This window comes from Vicia villosa, linkage group LG5, assembly GCF_029867415.1.
Source record: "Vicia villosa cultivar HV-30 ecotype Madison, WI linkage group LG5, Vvil1.0, whole genome shotgun sequence".
Lineage (NCBI taxonomy): Eukaryota > Viridiplantae > Streptophyta > Magnoliopsida > Fabales > Fabaceae > Vicia > Vicia villosa.
The window spans coordinates 6,828,502-6,854,006 of NC_081184.1; the positions used below are offsets into that span (position 1 = coordinate 6,828,502).

Sequence of the window (25,505 nt, forward strand, 5' to 3'; positions counted from 1 at the left end):
ATTTTATTCTGAAGAAAGTACTGCCAAAAGCTTCCGCGACTAATCAGAGGCTCAAAGTTAAGCATGGATCATGTGATAGTTCTAAATAGAAAACATATCATTCCATTAATTTGCATTAGGATTCCATGAATATACGTCAGTTTATACACATAATTAAATTAGCAGTGGCATTAAGTCATAGTTTATAAAACTACCAGTACTTAAGATTTCAAAGCAAGTAATATTTAGGTGATAACAAATTTTCAACACCTATCCTGCAGTATCAGACTGGGATAAAAGCAAGAAGATAAACATTTCAAAAATAGGAGTATTTCCCAACTTTGCAATAATTTATGCCAAAGTTAACACAAACAGCAGATAAATCAATAGATGGGTCCCTAATTCTGCAATTTCTAGAATCAATGTCTAAATGGACAATTGTTTGTGCATTAAAGAGGCAAATAGTTTAGACAACATAGCAAAATGAGATAAATACATAATTGTGAAAAACATGCATAGCCTCCGGCATCGGTTGCAACAGAAACAGGCTGGTGGACAACTGCAACTTTTAGCATTCCACAACACCTTCGCAACCTTCATTCCCATCAAGTTTTATACCGTCATCCTAGCTAGTCTCTAAACACAAACTTAAACATGATTTCTACAAACTGAAAGTTTGATATCATTGTGATGCTCCTCATTCACATCTCTTTGTTCTTCAATCCACATTGGCTGATTGTTTCCCTTTAATTCCTCCTCTTCTCTCTGCATCATGGCAATAAAAGACATGAAAACTATTAAGAAAACTTGTTTAAATCGACAAATTTGATTTTATCTACAACCGGTATAACCATTGGAAATCCAAGTGAATGTAATTTCTTTCTAAGATAAACCTAGTTATTAAAATCTATGCTTATGTGATTTACATACCATGAACTTCAGGGCCTCCATGATCAAGTAATATACAAATATTCTATCCTCTGCTTTGTTGTTGATGACCTTGCCACTTCCACCCCTAATTGTACTCTTGTCCCCAAGAATAACAACATATGGGTTCTCTGTTGTCACTTAGTCACCAATCTAACTTTGGATGTGGAAGACCTGAAAGGAGAACCTTTAATTCAAATGACCACATTTCCAAGCTACTCATTACAACGACTTTAATAAAAAATGGAAACAACATCAGAATCTCCAAAAAAAATCTAAAATTTGCTATGTCACCCCCTCTACTACCTAACCCAGACTTGCAAATATTTTTACTCTAACATTGCCTAAATAAAACCCTCTGCCCAAATGGAATAACAGGCTAAAGAACACTGATATTAATGCACACAGTTAAGTACACACTCCACAAACCATTTAAATTACACTATGAAACACACATATGTCATATATCATATATCATATAACATTCACGTGTAATATGAAGCATGGTTTTAAATTGCGGTTGCGGCTGCGGTTGCGGATATTGCGATTGCGGTCAATGCGGTCACTGCGTTGCGCATTGCAGTCGTTGCGGCGTGAAATAATTTTATACACGCATTAAATTTTAAAAAAAATTTAAAATTATTGTAATTAATTATCTTTCTTGTATTTATAATTTTACATTAGTTTTAATTCACTTTTAGTCTATTATATGGTATTTATGTATAATTTAAAATGAATTCTAATAAAACAAGCATTATCATAATCATTCTTGTAAGTTATTTAAATAAACATAACCTTAAAAGTAATTTTAAAGTACATAATACAAGTAATAATACAAATAAGTTACAATTTATTTTAAATAAAAGATCTAGAGACACAAATATTATATTAATATCCTTTGTTGCCATCTTGATATCTTCACTGCAAAAAAAAAAAAGACAAGAAGAAGATGAAACTCCTAATTAGTACCTTTAAATTGCATCTAATATTAAAACTTTTCATCATATATATTTTACTAAATATAAATTCAATGTTTGAAAATGTAACTTACATGACTCTTGCTACCACATAGTGGAATGACGTGAAGGAGCATAACTTGTACTTTCACTCTGACTATCATCTTGTGTAGCTTCTTGTCCAAAGACATAACCAAAAAAACTACCATTTGATTGTTGATGATAAGGATTGTGATAATTCATTGATTGTTGGTAGTACGAAGGAGCTTGATCACTAGGATATTGGTTATAGGAGTTGAAATAAGGATACTGATAAACAGGAGGATACGATTGTTGACTACTTTGTGAAGAATCACCAATTCCAAAATCACTAAAACTATGAGCAATACTAGAAGAGGAGGAATCTTCAAGTGGAGCATTTTTTTTTCTTTTCCCCTTTCTTCCAGATTGTGACACATTTCCTCTCGTGTCAAGTAGTGAGTTGTCAGAACGATCTATATCATTCAAGTTCCTATAACGCCTATAACCAGGTGGTATTTCATGATATGGATCAAGTTGTAATTGCTCTTCATCTTCTCCTTCATCATCACCACCCCCACTTCCACCTTCATTTTCACCTTCGTTATCCACTTCATTACCACCCCCATCACCACTATTACCGCTTGGTGGACTTAAGCCACCACTATCATTAGATTCACTATTATCATCAACATTTTCATCATCTGTATCAACTATTGGTAACCATTATGCATTTTGAACTCCATCCAATAATGGATTTTCCCTCTCTTCTATCCATTGAGATAACGGATCTTCTTGAAATATATAGTCAAGATTTATCGGATCAAAACTTGCTTCTATTTCTTCCCGGCTCTTCCTTAATTTATCTCTCATTCTCAACTTCATGTTGTAATGTGTGAAGACAAGCTTATGCAATTTTTTGTACTTCAATCTATTTCTTGTCTTTGTGTGAATATAGCTAAATGTACTCCAATTTCTCTCACAATTTGTGGCAGAGGTTGTTTGACTGAGAACTATCATAGCCAAATGTTGAAGTTCAGGAGCACATGAACCATGATATTCCCACCATTGAGCTTTTTAAGTAAACAAAAAAAATTATTAGTTATATTTAAAAAATAAAGTATATTTATAAAAACTTATAAAAAAAACTTATATTTTACCTGCATCCATCTTAGACCAAGATTTTTGAGCTAGAGGTGTACCAAACGTTTCACTCTTTTCTCTAAAAAGTGTTAGCTAGGTAATATAACAAAACATATCAATACATAAATAGATTTCTTAATAAATAATTTATTATATGAGAATATAATATCCACTACTTACTTGGTTTAGAGCTTTGATTTGATCATCCATGTTTCTTTCTAGCTTCATGATTACTTCCTTTGTTCCATTAAATGTTTCTTTGTAAACAGCTTTTCCATGCTCGATTCCATATTGAAATTGTGGATTAAAAAAATAACCTAGAAATCAAAATCAATTATTGAGGTTATGATGTTATAAATTTAAATTGCATGACAAAATTAAAATTATAAAGTATATTGACATACCAGCAGAATGAAGATCAAAGTGCATGAATTTCCAACGTTTGTCAATGATATCATTGTATTTGGAATAATAACGAGAATTCTGTTGAATTGCTTGTTTTGCTCGATCAATGGCTTCATATATGAAACCCATTGTTGGTTTCTCGTCACCATCCACTAGTCTCAAAACTTTTACAATAGGCTCAAATACTTTCAAAATGTCATTGGCCTTACTCCAAAAGTCCCTACTCATAACAATTTTTCTTGCTTCATATCCCGGTCCTTTCTTCTCTTTACCATATTTTGTTTTTCTAAATTCTTCAGAATTGAACATGTTTTCAAGACCTTCCCTTTGTCTAACAATTGCTTGAAGTTGTAGAAATTGTGTTGCAAATCGGGTAACACCAGGACGAACAATATCTCTACCGCCAGTATATTTTTTCATGAGACTCACAATATACGTATGGTTGTAGATGAAGGTTGTCACCATTTTTGCTTCACTTAATAAGTTTTGTATGCTTTTCTTTTTTCCTATATCCTCCAAGCAAAGATTTAAACAATGAGCAGCACAAGAAGACCAATATAAATGGGGTCTCTTCTCCATAAGCTTTTGACCAGCCGCTTTTAATGCGGCTTCATTGTCTGTTACCACTTGAACTACATACTCTTCACCCACTTCTTCCACAACTTTATCCAACAATTGAAAATAGTATTCAGTGTTTCTACTATCAACATCAGAAGCATCAACAGACTTCCAAAACACAGTACCTTTGTGACAATATACCAAGAAATTCATAATATGAGTATGGTTGATGTTGTCTGTCCAACCATCACACATTATTGTTGCTCCTCTTTCTTGCCAAATTTTTTTCATACCATTTATCCACTCCAACATTTCCTTATATTCAGCTTCTAAGTAAACATTTGAGATTTCATAAGGAGTTGGACATTTGGCTTTTCCAACCTCAGAAGCAGTATAAAGCAAATTATGTAACCAAGGAGAGTTAGATAAATTCATAGGCAAACGTTCATAAATTATAAATTTGCTTACAGCCTCTCCAAGCCTTTTCCTCCATGTCTTCAAAAACCCTTTACCAGCTCTTGGTTGCTTCATGCTTTTGCTCCTAACAAGATCAATATTAGTAGATCTCAAAGAAAAAGAGATATCTTCTGGCCTTTCAGCCCCACTAACACTGACACGAGAGCTTCCGCCATGTTCATATACATTTTCAGAACCTGTTGTTTCTCGTCTGAACTGTTGCATATTTTCCCATTCTTGATGTGATCTAAGGCTTTGTTGTGTTGCATATCTAAATTGATCATCAATAAGAGTATCCACATCTTCATCTTCATCTTCAACATCTCCTCTTAAACGTTCTTCAAATTCTTCTTTTCTTCTTTTAGAATCATTTCTCTTTGCTTTTGAATCAAGTAGAAGTTTCATCATATTTTCTCTAACCATAGTTGTTACTCTAGCACAACCTGCAACTTGTCCTTTCATATGTGCTATATGTTGCTTCAATCTTGTAATCCCACCTTTTACTACCACATTACAAAGTTTGCAACGAACATTGTTGCGACTTCCGGGTTCTGGCGTTCCAAAATACCACCCAATATCATTACTTGGAGCACCATCCAGAGCTTTTGTAGGGAATTCTTCTCTTGGCGGCATTGTGTATATTTAATAACACCTATTAATTTAATATAAAAAATAATTAGAGATAAATATAAAATTTAAATAAAATCTAACATTTTATTAAAAACTAATTGATTAACTAACATAAAACAATTGTTTGTCCAAAATATAAAATAGTTTTTTATTCAAAAAAATTTAAGTGTTAGATGATTAAAATTAAACAATTTAAAAAAAAAAATATTTTTAACATTAACTAAATATAAAAAAGAAGTAAATTATTCAAAAATTAACTAACATAACAAAAATTGTTTGTCAAAAATATAAAATAGTTTTTTTTTAATAAAAAATTTAAGTTTTAGGTGACTAAAATTTAACAATTTTTTTTAAATGTTTTTAATATTAATATAATTAACTAAATATAAAAAAGCAATAAACTATTTAAAAATTAAAATTATCTTAACTTCACAAGATATTTTTTTTTTGACTTATTTTCTACACACACCATATTCTCCCTCTATAAATTCCCTCCTAAATTTTAACCAAAATTTAAATAAATAAATAAATAAAATTTAAACTATGACATTTATATCACATTTCATATTTGTGGCTAAGAAAATCCCTATGTGGCTTATCATGTTCCAGGAAATAAATGATCAACATGGGCCTACATATCTTAAATCATAAATAAATTAACATATGATAGAAAATATTTTTTATGTTCTTCTCTCTATTCTACCTACTGTTCCTGCGTTAAAACAACAACGAACAACCCATATTTTCTTATTTCTCCTCTAATTTTTCCAGTAAACTACAACAATAATAACCAAGTTTTTTTCTTAAATTGAAATAAAAAATCAAGCATATAGTGAAGCAAAGAGAAACTATTCCAATATATAAGTGAAATGAGAGAAACTTACAATGAAGTTTGAGAGAAAAGGGAGAAACTTATTGATGGAAGTTTGAAGTGAAATGAAGTTTGAGATTCGGAACTAGTATTATATTCATTGAAGTTATGCAGTGGTGAAAGAAAATTATTGAGCTCAGCAAATGAAGTTAAGAAAAGTTGATATATATGAAGTTATTAACTGGTATAATATTCATTTGGAATCTAAGAAAAGCTGATAAATGACATAAAGGTATGTAACAGAGATTCTTATTCTATTTTTCTAAGATTCTTCTGTAAGTTTTTAGATACTTTTCAGTTTGTACTTAATATTCTTATTCTCTTGCTTTGGTTTTAATAAGAGTAATTTTAAACTGAATAAATGTATGTTGCGGTCTGATGCGGTTGAAACACCGTAATAATGCGTTATTTACCGTTCTGTTGCGGTGGTGATGCGGCTGTTGCGTGTGATTTTCATTCACACCGCAATTGCGGTCTATTGTCGATGCGTTGCTGCCCGCAACCGCAATATTGCGGCCGCAACATGTGTTGCGGTCCGCAATTTCAAACCATGATATGAAGGAAAATAATACTGCAACAAAATAATAAGTAAAAAGGTTTTAGTAAGAGTAACACAATGATGTTTTAATAGAATTCCCAGACAAAAATGAGTGCAAGGTTGTAGTAATTGTCTTCGTTTCAAGATCTAAGCATTTCACAGTTCAGAAAGTTATAGAGCAATTAAACCTAAAAAGTACTCCTACCCAGTACCATCTTGCTCATCTAGAAGCTGAAGCAGAAACAACAAATTAAGCCACATTAAATCTAACTCGCAATCTACAAAAACAAATTAAGCCACATTAAATCTCTATTTATAAGGATTAAAAACATAAACAATATTGAAATTTGAAACTTACAATGTTCTTTTTGGACTTGGAAGTGAGATTCTCATTTTTGCATAATGGAGCATAAATTTTATACAAATCAATAAATGCAATAGCTTGATAAAAACCTTGCTGTTAGCCCATATGTACATCAGTATGAGCCTTGAGAGAAACACCAATGGATTTACAGGATTCTCTACATCCTCTACCTTAGGACCAAGCTACATAAAAACATACATATGGTGATGGAATTTTAGAAATTGAAACCAATATGAGAGATACCTTTATGGCTTTCTCCTTTTCCTTATTGTAGATCTCGTCTTACTTTTTCGTGTTCTTGAGTTCACGCTTCAGTGCATTGTAAACCAATAAACGATGAATTTTAAAAATTAAAACATGAAAAACTTAAATAGTTGCGGTGATGGTGATGACGACGGCGATGATGAGTTGTGTTTGTCAGAGAAGGAGCGGCGGCGGTCGACAGCGAGATCGCTCGAAATAAAAATCCAACTGGTTCATTGTCACACCCGTGAGATGAGGAATACGGAAATGGCCTTAATATTTTCATTTAAGGTGGTGGTGGCCGGAGAAAGGGGCGACGGCGGGTAGGGTTTAATGGAGAAGAGAGGGGACCAGAGAAAATGGAAGAGAGAGAGAGAATGAAAATGTTGTGTATTGAAGGGTTGTAGGGAGAAAGATTAATTAATTTGAACCAATAAAAATTAAGCAGGTGTCAGTTGTTGTGAGGAAAGTAGAAAAAGTTTTGGGTTAATTTGTTAATTACTGAATTGTCCATTTTGTAGTGCAATTTTTTATAGGTGAAAGGGTAGTTTAGTCAACTTGGCCAATTGATTAGTATATGGTAGATAGTTGATTTAGACTTATCATTTGGCTTGGAAGGGGAACTCCTGTTTGTAGCCTATAATGAATTGTGCGTTGTCAAAAGCTTCTTTGAATGAGATTCAAAGAATCTTATAACCACCTATTTAGGTTTCTCCTCTTAGCAACTTCTTTCTCCTCTTTACTAACTAACAATATTATGTCAATTAATCTAATTCAATTCAAAATAAGATGTTAAAATGTTAATTCAGTTCACAATAAGATGTTTGAGTAAAATTTTATTAATTGAATTAAGAGTCTTATATTACAAGTTTATACATATATAATCAACAGAACAAATGTTTAGCGGACAAGATATAACACAAACATAAGCTACAACATTAATACACTATGAACAATAAACTTAACGACATAAAATTCTAGAATATGATAAATAACCTAAGAACATGGAAACTATCCTGAAAATAAAGAGAAAGATAGGAAAAATTGTACGCTAGTATTTATACTAGATTAATGTGTCGGGCTCGCTTGTATCTTATAGAAACTATTGAAAATTTGTTGGTCTTCCACTAATTTGAAATTATTATAAGTGTCTTTTGATAAAAACATATAATCATTGACAAACTAAAAGTTTTAAGCCAACAGCTAAGCAATACATATCTGAATCTTGATTTCCCTTCTTTTATACACAACTCACTAGGCTAAAAATCCTTCAAGATATTCAATTGATCTTGATTCAACCACCTTTTCAGAACCAAAGTACTCCAAGATTTCATTTGTAGTGATTTTCACTTTATCCCACCAAAATTCCCTTGTTCAAGTATTTGAATTGACGAAGGAGCTAAAAACTCCAAGATTTCGTCTGTGACTATCTTCACTTGAGCGTACCGAAATTCCGTTGGAGAAGAAAGTCTTTTTTTTAGTGGATGTCAATCTTAAAAATTCACAGACATAATTTGATTCTTCAATCTAAAAGCACAATCAAACTTCGCAAAAACATCAAAACCCCCTAAGTTACCTTCTAGCTACCGCTCACACTCTCACTTAGAGTTGAATAAGCACAACAATAGATTTTTGGTTAAAGGTTGAAGATAAATGTTTCTTCAAGAATATCACACATAACTTGTTTACACTCAAGAAATCAGCTCACTAAATAATTTTTTCTTCAAGGATGATTTGAAAGAAATTTTGTATGTATAATATCCTGAATTATTCATAGATTAATTGATTTATTAGGCAAGGGTAAAATGGCCATTTTATCACTAGAGGCGTTTACTCAAGTCATCAGTGGTGTCACATGGTATCTGAAACCAAGTAATACTCATTTGGAATTAAGGATGTAATTAAGTCACTAATCCACTTATGAGTAAGGACGCTTTAGAGATTCTCCTTTAATTAAGGGAAAGGCATAATGGAGATTCCTTATTCAAGTGGGGGAGATTATAGTTTTCCTTATGAAAGGTCATTATGGTTATTTGTCAAGGGGCATATTAATGTTTTTCCTAGAGATTCAATTCAGATTGTCAAAGTGTAACACCCCAAATCTACCCTGCAATTATAAGTGAAAATCAGAGTGCATTCAAAAAAATATTCATCATATGATGGGATGTCACATTTTGACTTAGCCAAACAAACATACTTATATTGCATTTAAAAAAGATACATAGCATTCAGAAACAACACTTTATCCATCAACTTCCAATTACAACTTATAAACATATTTCAATTCAACTTAAAACAAATGTCATCATGGAATACAAAAATTAAATAATAACAACTGATCCCCCCCAGTGCTACATATCAGAGCAATGGACACCAACTCGAATTTCCATAAAGCAACATAAAGACTTCACATAAATAACCTCGAACATCCATGGCTAATCTTGAGTACCTGCCCATTTCTCATGGTAGGGGAAATATCAGCAAAGGGGTGAGATATCTTACAATATAAAGGAATGCATGATAACTAATATAGGAGATATAGATCATACATAATTTCACCACTTCGCATCACACAACATCTTATAACAAACTTTCATCACAAAACTACTTATCAATATAATACAACTTTCAAAACGGTAACAATGTCATTAACCAATTAAGACAACATATTCAAATTCACAATTATAATATGATCACGTCACAACAGACATCTCATCATCACGTCACAACAAACATCTCATCATCTTAACAATTCAAACACAATTCAATTGCAATTCAAATGCGACTCGAATGTGACTCAAACTTATGCACATGCATATGGTACCATTGGAGTAAACTCCCGTCTCAAACAGTTTTTCATTGGGCCGTCTCAAATATTTTCCACAAGGGCCATCTCAAACATTTGCCACAAGGGTCGTCTCAAACAATGCAATGGATGCGACTCAATGATGCACATCCACAAACACAACTTAAACTACTTAATCAACTTAAACGACATAATCAACTTGAATGACATAATCAACTTAAACAACATAAGCAACACAAACAACATAAGCAACACAAACAACTTAAGCAACACGTCATGCATCGTCTCAAACAAACCAACTCAATGTCAAGGTTCTATGGCAATAACCTTATCATTATTATTAAAGTAATTCATCACGTCTCAATCACGTATTTAAGTCATATCATCATACAAAAATTATTCGATTCACAATATATCACAATACAACTCATCAACATTAACCATAGGGTTTACGACAACAACAACAATTTCCACATACTAGCAACAACGATAACAAATTCATCAAGTTAACAACAAACATCAACAATTCATCTTATTACCAACAACATCAACACATTCATCATATTCCTTAATTTAAGTAATTATCATAACACGTTATATTCAAATTCATATATATTGTTAATTCATCACATGGCATTATCATTGACTCATACATATCAAATGCGCACAATTAATCACATATAGCATACAACATCTTTATCGACTCGTACATATCAATACGTACAATAGCAACAACAACCTATTATTACTATTCATAGTAAGGCATTGAATCTCATCTACATCTTTACATCATACAAACATACACAAAGCATTCATCATCACAAAACATCATTAAATCAATAGCATACAATTCAAGTGACGACATAACATGATTAGTTCAACTTCTTAATTAAAGCATATTTATTTATTATTTCATCACAATACATCATTGTCTCATTAGAAGTAAAGTACATATCATCATCTCAATATCATTGTATCATCATAAGAAAAACATACATCAAGTTATATCACAACATGGCTATGTCAATTCATCGCAAAGAGCATACTTCATATGTTAACACAACATAGTTCATCACTTAATCCTAGTAAACATAGTAGGAGACTATATCCTATGAATTATTTCATTGCATCATGGTATAGTTCATTGCGTTAGCTTTTCAACGCTTCGAACGGCGCATAAAATGGAGTTACGGATCAAAAGTTATGGTCTTTACAAAATCTGTCAAAAATGGAAGTCTTCAGGTCGACGCAAGGGATTCATAGGTCGACGCATGGATGCTTTCTACCCCCTCGGGTTAGCTCAGGTCGACCCATGAGTCGATGCAAGGATTCTACAGGTCGACACACAGAATTCATAGGTCAACGCATGCTGAAGGAAAGTGGATTTTCTGCCTTTTGGGTTGCTCAGGTCGACCCAGGCTTCTGTGTAGGTCGACCTACACTGCGTAAACACCCAAAATTCACCATTTTTCTTCCCTAATCCCCTCATTCAACACCCACTAACTCATACACCATTTATGCATCAATTGAAAGCAAATACCACACATGTAAGGTTCCTAAACATGTTTCTAACCATGGGTTCATACATAAACTTCAACAACATGATTAATGGCACAATTTCATGGATTCTATCATAAAACCTAACAATTTCAAACTCACACATCCATGGAGAATAACATATAATCTAACCCACCATAAACATCATCATGCCAACCCTTAGAGAGTAAGAACCTCACCCTTACCTTAGCAAAAGCTTCACTTTTTTCAATGGAGTTCTTCTCCTTCAAGTCATAGCTTTCCTCTTCCCTTCTTTCTCTTCTTTCACCAAATGAGAGTTATGTCTCTAAAACCCTAACTCTCTGATGAGTGCTAAATTGTTGTAAATTTAAGTGTGAATAATTATCACTCATCGGCTTAATTCATTTGTTTTACATCAATAAACCTCAACTTTAGTCAATATTTTGCATAGTTTACGTTATAGTGTATATATTGCGTTATCGTGTAAATATCATTGAGTTTAATTGTTTTCATCTCATTTTTGTAGGTATTCAATCATTGATATTTATTCATAGTTAGATAGAGCATTGAATAAGCTTTCCAACGCTTCGAACCGGGCGCAAATCGGAGTTACGGTTCTCAAGTTATGGCCGAAACAGTGCAGAATTTTTGCTGTTTCTGGTGTGTTCCGCCAGGCGAATTTTTGGCTCGCCGGGCGAGCCTGACTGACCAAAAAATGTGAAAAGTTGCTGTGTTGAGCCGTCGGGCGAAGCCATTTTGCCGCCGGGCGAAGCGGTGCTGACAGAAACACGTTTTAAGGGCCAAAAACACAATTTTTAGGTTATGTTTTGGGTATTTTTGAACCCCAACTCATCAACCTTCCATTTTTGGTAGATTTAGCTTGGAAACAACATTTGGGACTTGCAAATGGATGATTCGGGAGTTGATTTCTCATCAATCGGCGATGATAAACCGTGAGATGTTTGGTTTCCTTCTTTTCTTTTCTTTGTATTTCTCTTTTGTTGAGTTTGTATGTAAATTACTCTAAACACATGGATGTTTGTTACTCTTTCTACTAGTTGTATAAAGTTTGCTTTACAAATCTTAATCGGTGTTTTTCTGATCTTTTTGCTTTATCGCTTCGGATTTATGTTGTATTAGAAATATGCTTTGTGAATCTTTTTTTTTCTTTTCAAAAATACCTAAAACATAACCTAAAAATTGTGTTTTTGGCCCTTAAAACGTGTTTCTGTCAGCACCGCTTCGCCCGACGGCTCAACATAGCAACTTTTCACATTTTTTGGTCAGTCAGGCTCGCACGGCGAGCCCAAAATTCGCCCGGCGGAACACACCAGAAACAACAAAAATTCTGCACTATTTCGGCCATAACTTGAGAACCGTAACTCCGATTCGCGCCCGGTTCGAAGCGTTGGAAAGCTTATTCAATGATTTATCTAACTATGAATAAATATCAATGATTGAATACCTACAAAAATGAGATGAAAACAATTAAACTCAATGATATTTACACGATAACGCAATATATACACTATAACGTAAACTATGCCAAATATTGACTAAAGTTCAGGTTTATTGATGTAAAACAAATGAATTAAGCCGAAGAGTGCTAATTATTCACACTCAAATTTACAACAATTTAGCACTCATCACTCTCTTACTATCCTTCTTTTCTTAATTGGGCTTAACCCACAATCCATTCTCATTGTGTTATATTTCTTCCACTTAGGCCCAATTCATAACATTCCTCTAATTACTCAATTAAGCCAAATAACACACATAAATGAATAATCACATAACATAAAGAATATTATTCCCAATAATATTCCACAACTACAATTGCTCCATAACTTAATTATTACCGACTCGCGATTTGTATTCCTCCGACTAATTAATCTGACCATAAATTTAACTGCTCAAATCAACATATCATTCCAATTACGCCTTTAAAATAATACCGATAAATCCCGAGTTCGGCTAATTCCAACGAATAAATCCTTGATTTAATTTAATTAAATAATTAATTAAATTCAGGGCGTTACACAAGGTGCCTATAAATAGAATAATGTATGGTTTTCCTGCGTTTTGATACCCAAAACGTGTCTAAGATGTTAGAAAATGTTAGCTTTTAGTGAGGTTCAAAGTCATGGGTTTTATGATATGAACTGGTGTTGTAGGTTCTAATAATTTTTTTGGGTGAGAGAGAGCTCACTGGCCGAGGCTTCATCGGAAAAGGCATTTTCTAGTAAAAAAATTGGTCATGTTAGGTTTCAAACAATGGACTTTTGGGATACCATTCCTTATGTGGCCTAAAAGTCTAAAACCTTTCTTAATATGGATAATAAATCTCGATTAGATCTAAGAACCACTTAGAAAGTGATTTAGTAAGGATTTTTAAAGATTAAGAGGAGCTTGGGTTAGAATAAACCTAGTTATACCTAGTAAGCATGAATGCATATGATATAAATTATACTAATTAATTATGATTGTTTCGGATAGATGGGCTTGCAGATTGAATTTTAAAAATTCATTGTCCAAACCAATTAATATCAAATTTTATTGATTTGGTTCAAGGAATGTTGTGGAATCTAGAAGCTTCTTCAACAATAATCCATGATGCAACCAATTAAATACAGAATTCAGTTATTAAATGTAAAGGCATTCACCATGAGTCTCGTCAATGTTTTTGTATTTGTATGATAAATTAATTTATGGACTATTTTAATCAAAAAAATAATAATAAGTTACTTTTTTTACTCAAAAAGGAAATTGTTTATCATATTTTTTATATAAAGAACATATACAAATTAAGTGATTGATTCAAATAATCAATAATCTTCATTTAAAATAAATTGTTTAAAGAAAAAAATTATAATTTTAACATAACAATTTTTAATCAAATTTTATTAATATGTGGATTTTCATATTATCAATATTTTTTTTTTGTACTTATAGGATAAATTAATTTATTAGCTATTTTTATAGATAAATATTAATAATTTTTTTACTCAAAAAAATTTCACAAGACATGTTAATATGACGAAAATTATTATTCTTGAGTTAAATATTTTGTCTTACTTAAGCATGAAATTATCTACTAAAATTTTTAATAATTACTGTTACTTTAAAAAATATATAAAAAGAAGATTACGAAGTAGATTGTGCATTTAAAATTGTGTGACTACATACTATGAAAGTTGATAAATACATTAAAATTTTCTAATTTCAATAACTAATGATCCCAATTTTAATTTCAGTATTTTTTTATTTTTTAATGAAAAATCTACATTAAAATTTAGATAATTGATAATTATTGATTTAAGTGATCAGTGTTATGTATTTGAGGCACCTTTCCAAGGTAATATGATAAAATTATGATTTGACCCCAACTTAGTAAATACTAAATATTATGCCACCCTTCACTGATGTGTCATCCGCGTCTTCAGACTAAAATTTTGGTCCATATTATCCGGTTTGAATATAACCTAAAACTTCTAAAATTTATAAAATAGAATATTCGGATATATATATATATATATATATATATATATATATATATATATATATATATATATATATATATATATATATATATATATATATATATATATATATATATATATATATATATATATAAAATAAACACATGTGTGTCACAATCAAATGACATCAATATTATATATCTGTAAAATTGAAAGTTATTATCATATAAATCATATCTAAAAAATTTAACATCAATTAGAAATCAGTTGATGGGTTAAAGAGATTGGTCAAAATTAACAGTTTTGATAAACTTTCATAAGACCTTAATTTTTATGCATCTCATAGTTTGGCTAGCTACGGTTTAAAGTTTATGGCTCAAGCGTAATGCGGTGATTTTTAAAGATGGGTCTTTTAGTTTTACCGAGTGTTTGATAGAGATTGTTTACACTTTTTGGTGTTGGTTTTGTTCCTTCTATAAGAAGGTGAACCTTTGTAATTTATATTGTTGGAATATTCTACCGCTCTCGTGTTTTAAAATTTCTGTTTGTTTCGAGGTGGAGCATCTCTTTCGCTCCCTTTAATTCCATTGCTTATTAAAAAAAATTAACAAGTCAAATAATTTCTGATTGATCTTAAATTTTATAGACATGATCTATATAATAATAGTTTTCAATTCAACGGTTGATTTTGTTATACGGATATGCGGTAAAAAGTTATTAGAGGTGTCATTATATTAAGTTTGACACATTTGTGTCATTTGATCTTGACGCTATATATATATATATATATATATATATATATATATATATATATATATATATATATATATATATATATATATATATATATATATATATATATATAGTCAGAATCCGTTGACACCGGGTGTAAGTTTAAAAGTCTTGCATCAAATCTTAACTTTGATAAAAATGAATCGGACGGCTATATAAAATTAAATTAAATTATTATAAATATATATGGTATTTCTTTTTTCTAAAAAGTGGTCTATTTTTTAGAGAAAAAAAATGAATATTTAATTCATTTTTATTAACGATTGAGATTTAGTATAAGATGTTAAACTTACATCTAATGTCAACAAATCCTGACTTATATATATATATATATATATATATATATATATATATATATATATATATATATATATTCAATAAAATTTCAAGTCAAAATGCAATAAAATTAAACTATTTCAAAGATTCAATTTATAGTTTCTCTAGCTTATAGAAGACAACCAAGTAAACCCCCACCAAGAAGCCCCGTCCTGGAATTCGGCGTTGTGTTCATCATAACTGTTGAAATCTTAAGGGTTAAATGACTTTTACCCTCCTGCCATATAGGCGTATTTTGGTTTATCCCCCTTAAAAAAAAATTTAAAGCAGACCTTAACAAATAAAGATTCCATCATTAAAGTCTCTGTTCCATTTTTTTTGCCAAGATTCTTAGAATCTTGTCTAAGTGGACAAAAATAATGTGTTGACTGTGTATTTGTTGCACACGTGGTATTTTTTATTTTTTTTAACTTCTACGTGGAAATTCGTTTTTTTTTTTTTTGAAAATATTTTGTTTTTTTTAATTTTTTTTTAACTTGCTACTTGTAGATTAAAATGGAATACTCCCACTAAGTTTTTGGTTGAACAATATAGATGCACCATTTTAAAACTGAACAATATAATTTAGTTACAAATCTGAATAATATAATTATTTTCAAATCTTAAATAGTTACAATATAATTAGTTACAAATATGAACAATATAATTATTTTTAAATCTTAAATAGTTACAATATAATTATAAATTATATATTAATAATTAGTTACAATATATACAATGAGTATTGAACACAAGACACAATATATACAAAATTATTGTAGACAAAATATTTGATACTTTTGTGTTCAATACTCATATATCAAATATTTTGTCTACAATAATTTTTTATATATTGTGTCTTGTGTTCAATACTCATTACAATAATTTTTTATATATTGTGATTGCCTCATGTACGAAAGTGAAAAATCAGCAACCTTCTTTACAACTTTTCATGCCTCTCTTCATGGAACCTTCTCATTTCATCTTGGCATTTGTTCATGGTATTTCCTCGTTCTTTTACCATGTTTCAAAAGGGTGTTATGCACATATAAATATAAATAATTTCAAATAAAAAACTACCTCTTCCAATCAAACTCTTAGAAATTTTTAGAATTCACATTGTCATTCTTCAACCTTTATTCAAGATATTTTTGCATACTTTCATATTATCCAAATCAAAAAATACTTGAGCAATCTATTACTTTAAATACTTGTGAATTATTTTTATTGGAAGAGAAGATCAATTTCATTGATAAATTACTCAAAGTGATATTTATTCTACAAAGTTATATACTAAAAAATTCTTGTTATATCCATATCATATTTCTCAGGATTGTTGAAAATAAGATTGTTTGTATCGTATCCTTGCTTTCCAGGATTGTTGGAAGCAAGAGAGTTATTAAGGGAGGAGTGTTCTCCTAGTGTACTTAGTGAAAATCCAAGATGATTTTCTTTGTGTTTTGGTTTGTCTTGTACAAGTTATCAACTATAGTTAAATCTCTTTCGTGTTGAAAGGGGACTAGAGTACTCTCGGACCGTGAGGGGAACCAGGATATATCCTTGTGTCTTTTATTTTCCTACACTTTACTTTTTTCATAACCTCACCATAAACCATAAAAATAATACCAACATCATAAAAAAACGATAAAATTTTAAAGTACCTAATTCACCCCCTCTTAGGCGCAATCTAAACTTACAATTGGCATCAGAGCAGGTTATAGGTAACCTGTTCCTAAAAGATCCAGATGGCTTTCGAAAATCAAAACCCGGTTTTTAGAGACATTAGTAGCAACAACAAACCTCCATTGTTTTGTGGAGAATACTTCGGCTTTTGGAAAATTCAGATGAAGGCTCACTTAGAAGTACAAGGAAAAGAAGTATGAGAGGCTGTCCGAGATGGTCCTTTTATTCCTACAACCATCGCCAATGATGTTGTATCAACAAAACCTAAAGGTTCATGGGATGACAACGATAGAAAAAAGGTTCTTGCTGATAAAAGGGATATCAATCTTCTTCAAGGTGCAATTAGCATTGATGAGTTCTTCCGTGTTTCGGCATGCACAATGGCAAAAGAAATATGGGATACATTAGTCAAAATTCATGAAGGAGTCGTTGAATTAAGAGATCTCGATTAAACACATTTAGTCAAGAATACGAGTTATTCAGAATGAAGCCCAGAGAATCCATCCTCGACTAAGAGGCAACTTTTTGGAACTGCTAAAATATTCTCACATTACTTAAGAATTAAGACTAAGAGTAGTTTATATACAACATTCATACAACTCAATTTAACAAGTATTGTGAAGAATACAAGTTCCAGATTGGTTAAAGATAGAGCCCACAAAGGATTTATATAGACAGATATCTCTCACTTTACAAGCCGATTTTATAGGGATGAGTTAGGCCAATATCTAATTCTATCATGATATTAGAGACTGATTGATTCCCAATATTGAAACTGGTTTTGAAGGGAAAGTCGTTATCATTTAACACCACATCTTTGAAAATGAATATTCTACCCTACATATTGATGCATTTATGGCCTTTGTGTGTAGGAGACACCCCATATAAATACACCTAGTACTCTTGAATTCTAGTTTATGGTTGTTATAAGGTCTAAAATGAGAAAAACATGCACGCCAAATTTTGTTAGGGATTGGTAGTCAGGATGCTTTTGATGAACAACTGAAAAAGTAGATACATATTCTGGAAGACCACTTATAGGTAGCCTGTGAAGCAAGTAAATTGTAGTGATGAAACTAATACCCATGCACCAAGTCTAAAAAGATTGTTAGGCGTGAAGAGGTGTATTGAGAACATCTTAAATCTCACATAAGTTAGAGATAGAGCCTTGAAAGAGTTTATTTAAAGTGACACCTCTCACCTAACAACCCGGTTTTGTAAGGATGAGTTAGGTTAAACTCTAATTCTATCATGGTATCACGAGTCTATTGATTCCAATCACGCACCATTTAATGTTGGGCGCAAGGGAGTGTATTGAAGAAAAACCAAGTCCCATGTATCCATAATTTAGGCCACATAACGTTTATATTCACACATTAAACCTAATAGTGTTGGCCATGAGAGGGGTGTATTGTGAAAAATTTAAGCTACACATTGGTTAAAGATAGAGTCCATAAAGGGTTTATATAAAGTGGCACCTCACACCTTACAAGATTTTGTAAGTACGAATTAGGTCAAACTCTTGTTATATCAACAAAACTTATTTTTTAAAAGAAAAAGTCGTGATAATTCTCATATCCAAAATAGATTAGACCTCATAGGCGCACTGACGCGCAGACTTGAGGTCAATCGAACAAATAATATTCAAACTAAATTTTTTTCTTACATGTTATTCTTAAAAAATTTACTATGATTTAGAACAATCATAATTTATTATAATGACATACAATCCGTGTTTTCTTCCATGTTTTTTTAAAGATTTTACTCATATCAAAACAAACAATAAATTTTGTTAATTTTAACTTTTTATTTGGAATAGTTTTTGCGTATCGATAAAATTTTAGTTTGACACTGATATGTTTAGTGAAAATAATTAAATTAAATTTATTTTAAATGAAATTGATATTTAAAATATGGGATATTGAAGATTGTTTAATTAGATGATGAGTAGTTACCTAATTAAAATTAAAAGGTATTCAAATATTGACCTTTATTTTTTTATTGTATCATTAATTATTCATATAATTTTAATTATGCTTAAATGCATTTTTGGTCCCGATAAATTAGCGAATTTTTTATTTTCGTCTTTGTAAATTTTTTTTTTTTGTTTGAGTCTCTATATCTTACTTTTTGTTTGAGGTTTAGTTCCTAAAGTCAAAACTACGGATTTTTCTGCAAAATTTGCTGCAGATTTTGATTTTAGGGACTAAAACGAACGCGAAATTGAAATATAGAGATTCAGGCTAAAAAAAATATTTACAGAAACGAAAATCAAAAACTCACTAATTGAACCAAAAATACATTTAAGTCTTTAATTATTTATCTCTATGTAATAAACTACACTTAAATAAGAAAAATATATGTATTCAAAATAATTGAAACTTGAACCAACTTGCTTGCATATTTTTGCACATACATCATATGTTGAAATTGTAATAAGTACTACTATATAATCCCAAGTAAGATAACTTCCATAATCACAATTATTCAAAACAAAGTAGGTAAGAACGTGGAGAGTCCCAGAAAAAATGCCTTGCCTTTATCTCTCTACCAATGTTAAGCTAGATGGAATTAACATCGATCCCATTTTTACACAAGCAACAACTGCTGTCTCCACTATCATAGGAAAACCAGAACAGGTATTGTCATATTCTCTATCTATGTCTCTTTTCATTTTGCACTAAGGTTATGTGAAAATCCTTTTAGGGTTGAATAAAATTCATATGAATTAAGGGTTTTTGTTTGATTATGATGTTTTTCTAATATAACTTATTCATAATCTTTGATGGATAGTTTCTACTAAATTTTGATGTAAACTGGTTATAGCTCAATTGTTTAGATTTGTCAAAATTTATTATAGGAAAGATCATTTCAATATTATTATTATAATTATTATTATTATTATTATTATTATTATTATTATTCAATGTTATCATGATTGAATTAAAGTAAAAAAAAGTTGAATGAATTATGTTTAATTATTTAATATAATTGAAGATAATAGATACCATGGATCTATCCAAATTCTTTATATGTTTATCATGTGAAAAGGTAGAAGAAAGATAGTGGAAGAAAGTGTTCATCTTTATTCATAATTAATCTTAAACACAATTCTTTAATCTTTGTTTAAATTATTTAACTTCAACTTGTCTATATGCAATGTATTCTAGTAAGTGGCAGAGCCAGAAATTTTAAAGAGTTTGGATAAAAAATTTATACCATGTTTTTACTAAATTTACACTCTGTTTTTATTAATTTTGTCCTAGATTTTGTTTAAAAATTCTGTCTTTGATTTTGTCCAAAAATTTCACACCATTTTTTGACTAATTTTATCCTTAATTTTATCTAAAAATTATTAATTTTTCTCTTGATGTTGTCTAAAAATTGACTATTAGGTGAGGAGTATACAACAAAAGGAATGGATGAGTCCGGACGCGTGTCCGGGCTCGTTGGACTGTAGCTCCGTCCATGATTCAAGTGACTTTAATTTTATATCTTTATAAGTATTTTATTGTTTTATACTACAATAAATTTGTTTGTAGATTCATTATTTTTAACGATATTAAATTTCGGTTGAATACTCCAATTCCCTTAAATTTAATTGAGTATTCGGTACCTTCAACCAATAAAAAACTTTGAATCAATTCCACATTATTTTATATTTTATTTTATTTAAAATAAATTAAAATTTTAATACAATTTGTATTAAAGATACCAATACTCAACTTAAAATTCATCAGTATCAAAAAATTTATTTAAATTATATACATTCATTGTAACATACAAATAAACAGAAATCAAATTAAAAAGAGTTTTTCTCAAAAGTTTGAACTATGGGTGGCAAAATGGGCTACCCGCCCCGTTCCGCGTCCGCTCCGCCTAAAGCCCGCCAAAAAGTGAGCAGAATGGGCATGCCCGCCAAATAAAATGGGCATAAAAAATCATGTCCGCCTATTTATTTATTCTTTTATTTTTTTAACAGATTAATAATTTTTTTTTACCTTTTAATTAAATTTTTCACTTATATTTTAGAATAATTTTTTATAAAACATCTTTTACATAAAATTTATTTAAAAAATATTACATATATTTACAAATAAATTTATAACATAAAACCATCAAGATTTTAAATTACTAGAATTAACTAAGAAATGACGGACTTAAGACGAGACGAGTTTAACAAATAGGTGAAGCAGACTTTAGCGGACGACAGATTTTGGCGGGTTGAACTTAAGCCGGCAACGAGTTTTAGTAGAGGGGATTTTGGTGGATGGCAGACCCAAAATCCAAACTCAATCCGCCATTCTTTTGCGGGTGCGCAGATTGATCCGACGGGCCACCGCCCGTTTTGCCACCCCTAATTTGAACCATATGGTTTTCAGGTAAACTTTAGAGTTTTGAAAATCAGCAATTTCTTTGTAAAGATGGAGAATTCTTGTATTTAAAACGGGTTTATTTAGTTAATATCTAAGTTACTTTACTTTTCTAAATTCTTATTTATTTATTAAAAAGCATATTATTACTAGTATATTTGGCAACATAAATAAACTACCTAAAGTTCACATCAATAAAAATGTTATGTTTGATAAGAACTTTTTAGCATGAATTATTTTTTTTACTAATTTTTTATTTCTTAAATATTATTTAAAGTATTTTTTTAAGTTATAACTTTTAACTTATCATTTTTTTTCTATTTTCATCCTTATTATTTGAATAAAAATTAATTTTTATGTTTTATAATTTAAAATAAAATAAAAACTAATTTAGAAGATACTTAAATTATTTTATCTATTATCAATCATCCATTATAAATTATCAACTATAAATTAATTAATATATTATATTTTTTTATTTTTTATCAAACAAAACTTAAATAAAGTGATTTTTTATTTTTAGCATTATATATGAATAGTTATTTACCAAGTCATTTGTAAAACTTTCAAATTAATTTATCCTTTCTATCATCAATCTACATATTCACCCTCATTTTAAAAATATGATCTAATTTGACGAATATGTTTTGAATGTAAATTGCAGTTTGTGATGGTTTTATTGAAGGGATCAGTTCCATTAATGTTTGAACATAACAAAGAACCAGCTGTATATGGTGAACTAGTTGCAATGGGTGGCATAAATTCAAAAGTGAAGAAGGATCTAATTGATACCATTGGCACAATATTGGAGACCAACCTGTCTATACCAAGAACAAGATTTTTTCTCAAAGTCTTTGACACAACACTTCTTAAACATGATAATGATCACTCCAAACTCTAGTGATTGTCTCATGTTTTGTCCCATGTTCTCTAATAATAATAATAATAATAATAATAATAATAATAATAATAATAATAATAACCCCATATGCAATAAATAAATTATATTATGGTGCGTATAATTCATAAAATAAGAAGTATTTGATAGAACAGTACTAGACAGTTTTTTGTACTTTATAGTATTTGATGATCGATGTACTGGACTATTTTTTATTCAATATTATCTTATATGTTTATGCATTGAGGAAAATAATGTATTTTTACTATAATATTAATATTATTTATTTTAGAGAGAGAGAGAGAGATACAGTGTAACAATAATGAGCAACAACGACTCTTTTTCGCAAATAGTTTGAATAGTTTGGCGACAATTAACATGACGAATTAGTACTTATGGAGAGGAAAAAGTCTTTCCATAATTAATCTTCTCTACTTTGATGGATTAGTATTTTAAACGGTGTGTAAAAAAATTTATAAAATAATTGGATTTTTTAGGATTTTACTAAAAAAATTCTTAAAATTTTGAATTCGCTAAATTCCTATATTTTATAGAATTTAACGTGTCAATCCATATTAACTAACATATTTGACTGATCTATTATACGATATAGATAAATTAAATCACCAATTAATAACTATACATCAACGTTTTAGCAGCAATAGTCAAACTAGCAAATATGTTTTAATATTTAGATTTCTGTAAACAAGAGTTTAAGAAACATTTAACATGTTAACACTATGCCAAACAAGCACATAGACAGCGCTTTTTTTGGGCTTTAGCAGCACTTTAAAGCGCTGTCTGAGCCAACACTGCTATAAGTAAAGGCAACGCTTTGGACTAAATCAAAAGCGCTACTATATGTCCCCTTTAGGCAGCTTTTTGATTTTAAAAGCGCTGCTATATGTCCACTTTAGACAGCGCTTTTGTCAGTACCTCTTTAGCAGTGCTTTTGCATTAGACAACGCTTTTGGTCATCTTTTAGGCGTGACTTTAGATAGCGTTTTCTTAAAAAGCGCTGTCTATTCCCCCCTTTAGGCAGCACTTTTCTCCACTCTAGACAGCGCTTTTAAGAAAGCGCTGTATAATAATAAAATATAAGTTTAACTAATTTGATAAAATAGATAAAAAAATTATTATTATTAGACTTAATAATCATTTTTACATAAAAATATTTTTATGATCTTAAATTAAAAAACTTATTCATATATAAAAATAACATCTTCAATCATAATTCACTAAAAATAACATCTTCAAAGTATATCATAATGAAAATAACATCTTAAAATGAGTATCAACATTAATTTTAACTTTTTTTAACCAACATTAATTTTAACTTAAACAACTACATCTCTCTACATTTACGTCGCTTCATCTTCGAGTCGCTTCATCTTCGAGTGACTGAAAATCTCCATCAATATTATGATTCATGATCTGAAAAATAAAAGTAAAATAATCAAAATAAGATCTAAAAATACTTGCTTCTTTCTCTATTCTTACAAAATAAAATTATTTCTTACATAATTAGAATCATTGGCCATTCCACTTCTTTTCTACTTTCCAAAATAATTATATAAAAGAGTTGTTGTGCCTTTGAACCCTTTAATGATTCCTTGCATAGCAAAGAGAGAAGCACTGCAAAAGAAACTAAAGCTCACAGTCTTAGTTAATTATCTAAAAAAAGAGAAATATCTCAACTTAACAAAAATTTACATTAGTTAATTATTAAGTAATAAGATATTAATAGTACTTTTCCTTGATGCTTTCGTTGGATTGCTATCATTTTAGGAGGTAAACACGTTGGTCCTAGAAAAACATAACCACCAAAATGTGAACAACAAAAAATCCATAACATTTCACTAATTAGTGATTTTCCACTTGGAAAATCATAAGTTCATAGAATTTTTAGACATAAGAACTCAACATAACTAAGGTAGATTGACTCAGTTGGTAAGGAGTTGGCTCACACACCGAAAATCATGGGTTTAACTTCTGTTGTCGATATGAAGACTATTTTGGTGGGTGATTTGTAAATACCTCAATATACACTCTCCGAGTCTTGAAGTCTGCCCTTACTCTAATGTGCTTCTAGAGCCTAACTTATATAAACTTTCTCTAGTTAAAGAAACACTCAACATGTGCAACAACTCTTTTTTATAACTTAGATCCGTTAAAATTTTGATTGTCGTATCATCATGAATTAAAGTAGATCATGCGTAAATTCGATTCTGCCTTGAAATTAACTTATTTTAAATTAATTAATTTTTTAAAATTGATTTTAGTTAAAAGTGATTTGACAGTTAATTTAAATGTAAAATGTGGTTGGTTTAATTTTTGAAAGACGTAAAAATAATTCTAACGTATAGATTTGATTCTGGAATGATTTTGGGGTGTTTGATTCTTTTAAAGTAGAATTGATTATGCTTTTAGAATTGATTCTACTGGAAGCTACAATTTGTAGCTTTTAAGTTTAAATGCAATTTTTACATTACAATTTGTTGTTCAACTTATTTCTACAAAAATTATTGAAATTCTGGCACTTTACAATAAATG

General features: G+C 30.1%; 2 protein-coding genes and 1 long non-coding RNA gene across 3 annotated transcripts; 1 reads left to right on the forward strand and 2 right to left on the reverse strand.

The window, feature by feature from the left end:
• Window positions 1-402: 402 nt before the first annotated feature.
• LOC131606206 (uncharacterized) lies at window positions 403-1,402 on the reverse strand. Its single transcript, XR_009284761.1, has 2 exons — window positions 910-1,402; window positions 403-744 (listed from the first exon to the last, which is right to left on the reverse strand). It is a non-coding gene; the product is annotated as an uncharacterized LOC131606206 (long non-coding RNA).
• An 898-nt stretch (window positions 1,403-2,300) lies between these two features.
• Window positions 2,301-5,075, reverse strand: LOC131604115 (uncharacterized). The gene is made up of 4 exons (XM_058876603.1): window positions 3,428-5,075; window positions 3,204-3,340; window positions 3,041-3,116; window positions 2,301-2,953 (listed from the first exon to the last, which is right to left on the reverse strand). Exons 1-4 carry the CDS (start codon window positions 5,073-5,075, stop codon window positions 2,607-2,609), a joined length of 2,208 nt encoding a protein of 735 aa, XP_058732586.1. The 3' UTR covers window positions 2,301-2,606.
• A 14,999-nt stretch (window positions 5,076-20,074) lies between these two features.
• Window positions 20,075-23,065, forward strand: LOC131606209 (uncharacterized). The gene is made up of 2 exons (XM_058878472.1): window positions 20,075-20,320; window positions 22,719-23,065. The coding sequence occupies exons 1-2, from the start codon at window positions 20,210-20,212 to the stop codon at window positions 22,953-22,955; spliced, it is 348 nt and encodes a 115-aa protein (XP_058734455.1). The 5' UTR covers window positions 20,075-20,209; the 3' UTR covers window positions 22,956-23,065.
• The last annotated feature ends 2,440 nt before the right edge of the window (window positions 23,066-25,505 follow it).

Excerpts from the sequence above, each read along its gene's own strand:
- LOC131604115 (XM_058876603.1), bottom strand. The coding sequence starts at position 5,075 with ATGCCGCCAAGAGAAGAATTCCCTACAAAAGCTCTGGATGGTGCTCCA. Across the intron at positions 3,341-3,427 it reads CTTTGATCTTCATTCTGCTG|GTTATTTTTTTAATCCACAA; the intron begins GTATGTCAATAT and ends TTTGATTTCTAG. Across the intron at positions 3,117-3,203 it reads AAATCAAAGCTCTAAACCAA|CTAACACTTTTTAGAGAAAA; the intron begins GTAAGTAGTGGA and ends TATATTACCTAG.
- LOC131606209 (XM_058878472.1), top strand. The coding sequence starts at position 20,210 with ATGCCTTGCCTTTATCTCTCTACCAATGTTAAGCTAGATGGAATTAAC. Across the intron at positions 20,321-22,718 it reads TCATAGGAAAACCAGAACAG|TTTGTGATGGTTTTATTGAA; the intron begins GTATTGTCATAT and ends TGTAAATTGCAG.